The 7,818-nt window shown below is 34.6% G+C and overlaps 1 protein-coding gene across 1 annotated transcript; it reads left to right on the plus strand.

Moving 5' to 3' along the window:
- The first annotated feature begins 1,469 nt into the window (after nt 1–1,469).
- On the plus strand, nt 1,470–5,124 carry LOC105165941 (putative glucan 1,3-beta-glucosidase A). The gene is made up of 8 exons (XM_011085095.3): nt 1,470–1,796; nt 2,462–2,581; nt 2,674–2,871; nt 3,073–3,234; nt 3,319–3,488; nt 3,810–3,959; nt 4,331–4,683; nt 4,775–5,124. Exons 1-8 carry the CDS (start codon nt 1,632–1,634, stop codon nt 4,954–4,956), a joined length of 1,500 nt encoding a protein of 499 aa, XP_011083397.1. The 5' UTR covers nt 1,470–1,631; the 3' UTR covers nt 4,957–5,124.
- The last annotated feature ends 2,694 nt before the right edge of the window (nt 5,125–7,818 follow it).

Consider the following 7,818-nt stretch of genomic DNA (forward strand, 5'->3'; position numbering starts at 1 on the left):
AATCGGGGGCTTATGAAGTATTACCGACAACAGAACTGAGAATAAGTTGTCAGCCTATCATTCTTGTTATACATTACTTTTGTTTATTTAATGCGAGTTACCTTACCTTAAAAAAAAAAAAAGTTTGGAACTGTTGTAAAGAAATTGAACAAATTACTTATAATATTCAAAATAAACTGGAAATTCCATTTCTACCAACTCTAATATTATAAATTTGCAAACTATCCCTCTACAAAAAAAAAAAATAATAATTTACCTTTCTGTATTTTAAAAAATACAGTAATTTATCCTTCTGTATTTTTCATAATGAAGCAATTTACCTCCTTAAACAGACATGTAATTGTTTTATTTAAAAAAATACAAAAAAATAATTTGCTATTTCTTTTTTAGTAGATGAATAATTTACTCATTTACAATATCATAAAAAATTAAATTACATTAAACCCTTTCTTAAAAGAAATTATAATAAGTCCGGAACATCTTATTCTGTACTATCATAAATTCATGTTTTGAAGAATATTTCAAACGTTTTATAACATCTTATTTACGTCTCATCCAAGTCAAATGAGATTTTTTTATTTCAATTAACACATACACATGATGCATTCAAAATTTACACTATTTATACTAGGGATAATTATATTTCGCTTCTATGAGGTTTAGTGTAATTACACATAACTTTTATGTGGTTCGAAAAATTACATTTAGCACGCTTGAAGTTTGCTTCGATCTAACAAATGAGTCCCTTCGTTAGTCAAAGTTTTTCAAATTTGTTGATATTAATAAAAAAATTAGAAGAAAAAATCTATATTAACCACAATTGACTTATTATTGATTTATTCCGGGTCGTATAAATCTTTTTTACGATCAAATTATTCTTATACGCCACACGCGTTAATGCATTTGAAGAGGTATATCTTCACCTTACAATGGTAATTTAGTTCGAAAAAAATTATTTGACCTGAAATAAGTCAGTAATGAGTTAATCGAAAGTAAATATCAATTTTCATTAAGTTTTTTGTTAATATCAGTAAATTCAATAAATTTTGACTAATTGATGGACTTATTTGTTAGACGGAATCAAACTTTAGGGGTGCTACATGTAATTTCCCAAACTACAGGAATGTACGTGCAATTATACCAAATTTCAAAAAAGGAGAACATAATTATCCCTCTATATTATTTAAAAGAAGAATTTATATACTTAATATTTATATATTAAATACAAAAAGAAAAATTTAACATAATTTGAAATACAAAATTCAATCCGGGTCATGCATGGCAGTGTCGGGGTGGTTGGATTGGGTGGCAGAAGGAGCGTAGGTGGATTAAATTTCTCACCCCACCATCTTTGGCATTTGCTAGCTTGATGGACGGCTGGGATGCGACATGCATGGATCTATTGGCTGAGTTTTATTCACTTTTCTTTTCCCTCCACTTTCTCTCTTTATCTTTTATTTTCTCCTCCACTTTTGGGAGTTTGCTTGCACCTCAGATTTCAACGAGCAAAAGAATAAAGTGTAAAGTTGTATGATTAGTTCAGTACTGTTTTCGGTTGCTCCAAGAACAGCGTAAATTTCTTGAAAAGGAGCTCATTTTCCAAGGGTGACAGTTAATCAGAGGTGAAGAGTATGAAGAAGCAGTTTGCGGCTTCAGTGTTCTTGTTTTCTTGGCTTCTGCTCCAATGTTTGGGCCACGATTTGCCATTTAAGGCGGTGAATTTGGGGGGATGGCTTGTGATTGAAGGCTGGATGACCCCATCTCTTTTTGATGCCATCCCCAACAAAGATCTCCTGGTAAGTGTTTGATTGCTTTCCTTTTTCTTGTTTCCTGATCTGGATAAGATGGGGTAGTCATCTCAAGAAATGGCTGTGATGCCTTTTTTGGTTGATAAAATTTGATTTGTGAAGCTATTGAGAATTGCAGATTCTTTTGAGTTCTTGAATGGATTTTTGCTGCTCGACTGTGTATTTGGTGGAAATTTGGAACCCTTTTGAGCAATCCAAGAAAAGTGTGAATCTCACCTATTATCACATTATTGAACTGACTGTGCTCAAGTTGTTAAAGAAGACATCTAGTTTGCTTTCCGTTGGTACCTATATTATGTAGAGGCTGCACTTTTTCTGATGTTAAAACTCTTTTTCATAAATGGGTGATGGTCGGATTTGAATCGAGCTTCTTGCTTTCGCGGGCTCTGAGATTCGTCTTTGAAGTTTCAAAAATGTTATTTGATAAATCTAATATGCTGTCAGTGTATCCTAATTACGTTGCTGAATTTGAAGAATCGGTAATCTTAAATTTGTTCGATCGATGTGTTCATCTGTTGAAATAGAAGGTAGCTGTAGATGACAGAGCAGTTTGAGAAGTAGTCAATTTATTCTTAAGTGAATGTAAAGTCTATGTCCTTTCACTTGGATGTATAATTTGGAGAATTTTTAACGCCATCTTGTTTGTTAATTAGGATGGAACTCAAGTGCATTTGAAGTCTGTAAGGCTCAACAAGTACCTATGTGCGGAAAATGGTGGTGGTTCGGCCTTGGTAGCTAACCGTGCTATTCCTAGAAGCTGGGAAACTTTCAGGGTGAGTTCTCTATTCTTTTGGTATCCTGGTTGGTTCACCACCTCGCGGGTTATTCTTGTTTGTAGTTGAAAACATTATTGTTTGATCTACAGTTGTGGAGAATCAACGAGACGACCTTCAATTTTAGAGTTCTCAACAAAGATTTCATTGGACTAAGTACTCAAGGTTTAGGGAATAAAGTATCTGCCCATGCATCTGAACCAGGGACGGCTGAATCATTCAGGATTGTACGCAATGGTGATAATCCACTTAGAGTCCGTATCCAAGCAGCGAATGACCTTTATCTGCAGGTAAAAACTATCTCTAGTGGAGTAATATTTTGCTTTCTTGAATTACCAAACACCAGTGATCCGTATACGATGGTTGTGAGTGAATAAGTTTCATTATCCTCAAACAATCAAATTACTGTGTTCCGAGAGACTGGTGATTTTTACTTTTGAAGAATATGCTCTTGGGGTTTCTTATATGTATAAAAATTTGGGCTGTGAAAGGCAGCAACAGAAGATTATGTGATGGCGAATTACTCGGGAAGCCCTGATGAGTGGGAGGATCAAGATCCTTCCGTATTTGAAATGCATATTGTCAAGACCTTGCAAGGGGAATATCAATTAACCAACGGCTATGGTCCAGATGTAGCTCCTGAAATAATGAGAGTAAGAAAAATAATTCTGCTTATGACCAACTCCACCATCAATATCACAATGTAGAAGTTGCTAAAAGCTGTGTACAAACGGCAGAATCATTGGAGCACTTACATTACTGAAGACGATTTCAGATTTATGTCCCAGAATGGTCTCAATGCCGTTAGAATTCCAGTGGGCTGGTGGATCATTAATGATCCTGTTCCACCAAAACCATTTGTTGGGGGTTCTTTGCAAGCTCTAGACAACGCATTCGAGTGGGCTTTGTAAGCATGCGCTTGTTATCTTTTGTTTTATAGTACATCACATTTTCGTTTTATCTTCATTTATAAGTAGTAATGGAGACTGCCAGAGGCGAATGATAGAGGCAGCGCTCCCACCCCCCCCACCCCCCCACCCCCAAATAATAAACTTGCATTTCATGTGGCTCAAAATATTTCTTCCCCCTCTAGTTAAAAGTGCTGACTCCATCCTAGACCCTGTCTATAAAGATCAGGATATACTTTTGATTATTTTTCTTTCTTCCTTCACAAATTCTTAGAGCATTGTTGTTAAAAGTAAAAATATTTTCTTCATTTCTGTTGTAGTAACTACAATATGAAGGTCATATTGGATCTGCATGCAGTTCCAGGATCACAGAACGGTAATCATCACAGTGGAACCAGAGATGGATTCCTGGAATGGGGTGATTCCAGAATACCCGAAACTGTTTCAGTCATAGACTTCTTGGCTGCAAGGTTCACTCTTGAATTACTTTCAACTATCCTCAACTCGAACTCACAAGCTGTACATAGGTTCTAAGTTTCCTAGAGTTCTTTTCTCTGTTCTTTTGCAACATGAATCCTTACATCAATAGAATTTGTATAATATTGCTAGTATTGCTTCAGTTAAAGCATTTCGATAAAATCCATAAGCTGCAACTATCAACATTCACCCTATTCTCACAAATTCTATTGATGTAAGGATTCATGTTGTATTTGAGATCTCCATATTCAGTTAAAGCATTTCGATAAAATTCATAAGCTGCAAATATCAATATAGACCCTATTCTCACTTTCTCAAGCAGTCTTATGTATCATATCAAGCTAATAGGGGCATTCTATTTCAGGTATGCTGATCACCCAAGTCTCATAGCAATCGAATTGATGAATGAGCCATTAGCTCCTGGTGTCACTTTGGATAGCTTGAGAAAGTACTATAAAGCCGGTTATGATGCCGTCAGAGCATACACTTCCACTGCTTATGTTATTCTATCAAATAGATTAGGAGAAGCAAACCATACAGAACTCCTCCCGTTTGCTGCAGGACTCAACTACTCGGTCATAGATGTTCACTACTACAACCGGTATTCAGACTATTTCCGGAGCTTGAACGGTCAGCAGAACGTCGATTATGTCTACAAGAAAAGACCAAAGCAGCTGCAAGAAGTGACTCGTCCCGGTGGTCCTTTGAGCTTTGTCGGTAAGAGAAAATGACACAAACTTAGACTTTCAAATGAAGTTTTGAAGGATTGGTTTTTGACAAATGAGAGAATTCTGATATCGTATTGCAGGAGAATGGACTGCTGATTTGTACATCGACAATGCCTCGATGCAAGATTATCGGAGATTTGCAAAAGCTCAGCTCGACGTTTATGGGAAGGCCACGTTTGGATGGGCTTATTGGTCGTACAAGTGCGAGCAGAAGCATTGGAGTTTCAGGTGGATGATCGAAAACGGCTATATGGAGCTCTGATAGCTCTGAAATTTCATGTTTGTACTATCATCAGTTAAACCAAGACATAAGCAAGGGAAATATTTATATCTATACATATATTGTTGAATTCTCTTTGAACAATAATAGTATTTTTTGCAAAGAGTTAGGTAAATATTAGTAAAAGAATGATAATGAAGTGTTTATTTCTGAGTTGTTTTTCTTTGCTTTCAATTTTGTTTTTGGCACTGTTCATACCAAAAAGCTTTTGCAATAAATTATTAATTAAAAGATCAAAGAATGTTTAAGTATGTCCCGTTAAAAAATTAATTCATATTAAAGTTCATGGTGTTCAAGCTTTGCAGAAGTGAGTTTAAGCTATCCAAGTTCTGCTCATACCTATAAAAAGTACAGTAAACGTCCAAAATAAGTTCAAAACTCTCTTCCTCGATGAACTCTGCAACCATAAAGATTTCATGTCTTTTCTTATATAAAAGTTTCAGAGCTTGTATAGGAAAATATGTAATTTTATTTCAAATTCATTTAATATGCACTAGAGTCGAAAAACAAATGGACTGAAATTGATTGATAAAAGCTTATTTGAATTCAATTTGTTAAACTTAATAAATCAAACTTGAACAACTTTTCTTTTGGATAAGATTTCGAGCTTGACTTGAACTCGGTTTGCTTAGTGCAAAAATAATAAATATACTTAAAAATATTAAATTATTCAAACCCAATTCCTGTTTAATTCAATTAGAGCTCGTTTGAGCTCTTTTAAGTAAATAATTAATCAAATTCAAATGCAATTTTTCAAGCTTGATAATGTCTCAAATAATGTTAAACATAATATGTTCGACTAGACTCGAATTACCTTAATGTACACACATCAATTGTACATTTTTTTAAGATAAAATAAATAAGGTAATATTTATAAACATGGTATATATAGTTTAAATAAAATAATGCATATGCAATAGGATTAAATAGAAAATCCAGTTCTTAAACAATAGGCCAACATTTCTAGACATGAATTGAAGGTATTTTGGGAATATCTAATAATGATCATTAAATCACATGAGCCAAACAAAATTCAGTTTTTATTTTTTGCACATTTTCAGCGACGTTTCAAGTTCATTAACATCAGAAGTAATTAATTTTTAAAATTGAAAGTGAGATGTAAATCAAAATTATTTTTCCAAACAATTTCTCAATTTTTATTATTGCAAAATAAAGTCCAAATCTCTCTCTATCAGTTCCTTGTCACGTGTTCTTATCCGATTTTAGTCCATTTTCTTTCAAATGCACTCGTATAATCCCTCATCTCTCCTCTCTCTCTCTCTCTCTCTCTCTCTCTCTCTATATATATATATATATATATATATCATTAAAGTCCCTAACAATCAAATGTAACAGTGATGCATGTGATTTTAGTAGGGATCCAACAAGTTTGGATTTGGATGGTGAATTTGGGTCAATTGAATAAAAGAATTTAAAAATGAGACCTGCAAAACAACACATTAATACTCTGATGCCTAAGTTAGTTCCAGATTTAAATAGTAGAAATAAAGTGTAATGAAAAATTGAGATATGATAAATAAATTCATGGAATAGGTCGTGATTAGAGTACAATTGGAATGATAGAGAAGAAATAGGGAGTGATTTTTCAGATCATAGTAAGTGTCCCCATTGAGGAATTGAACCTATACATATAAGGGGTGCCTTCCTATTTGGTTGGGACACTACACACCACCTTTGTTCTCGGAAAAAGGGACCAAAATACGTGTAAATGAGGCCTGATTCGATCATATCTCCAACTGACCACCTCACAGCAACATCTTTTTGCCTGAGGGAGGACTCCTTGCATGTGAGGACTCCTATTCTGCGGCAGTCCCTCTAGGTTTAGGAGTCCTAGGTCTTCGGGGCGCCTCCCTGTTAGAATAAATGCTCAAAAGCCAATTAGATTAGCCTAGATGTATTTTGTTCTGACAAATTAACAATATCATGTAATATTATTTGAAGTGAATAAAATGAGTACGCTTATCTTGCATCCACTTCGTTGTACTCATTTTGTATGTTTATATTTTTACTTGAACATCACAACAAAGCCCATAGACCAATTGATAACCGTGCAGTTGAGCCGCGCATCGGATGGTGGTCATGAAACCAATTGCCAAAAGGTTGGGCTTGAAACGTTTTAAGTTGAGGACCTCAAGAATTGACATCGAGAGTCCTATGGAGACTTGCACTAAGAGTCGCATTCAATTGGTGAGTACCGTGTTTCATCAGTGACAGATGCGGACGTCTATGCGTCTTCATGGGTTGATTGACTAGGTGTTGAATCAACTGAACTGACTCGTGGGGATTTTCATATGGAAGCTTTGGAGGCTTGGCCGGTATGATTTGAATCTCCAATTTCGATAGTTCGGGAGTAGTCCTCGAACTTGAGTGATGGGTGTCGATTCCACCAAAAATAATTCCTACGAATAATTTTGTAGAAGTGTGAGTAGGGTCGATTCCACAGGAATTGATTTTAAATTAATTCCTTCAAAAATAAAAATAATTGGGGGGAGAGGAGTGTTTGATTGTAAAGAAGAATAAAAATAAAAACTAAATTAAACTAAAGAGCTAATATAATTAGAAGAGGTAAATATAAAAAAAAAGTATTTCAGTTAAAGACAGGATCATGCTTAATTCCACGGTTGATAATAGATGCAAAGATAATAATTATTTATGATAGATAAATTGGTTATGGCCATTTTTACGACCTAATGATCTCACCTTTCCTTGTGGATAGTCAAGGAACGTCTGTTGACTAAATCCCTAATCAGTAAACAACCTTGGAAATGTCCTCAAAATTTAATTTACCAACAACATTAAGAACTAGAAAGACCTAATTCTAAC

This window comes from Sesamum indicum, linkage group LG7 (genome assembly GCF_026168435.1).
Source record: "Sesamum indicum cultivar Baizhima isolate 11 linkage group LG7, ASM2616843v1, whole genome shotgun sequence".
Classification (NCBI taxonomy): Eukaryota; Viridiplantae; Streptophyta; class Magnoliopsida; order Lamiales; family Pedaliaceae; genus Sesamum; species Sesamum indicum.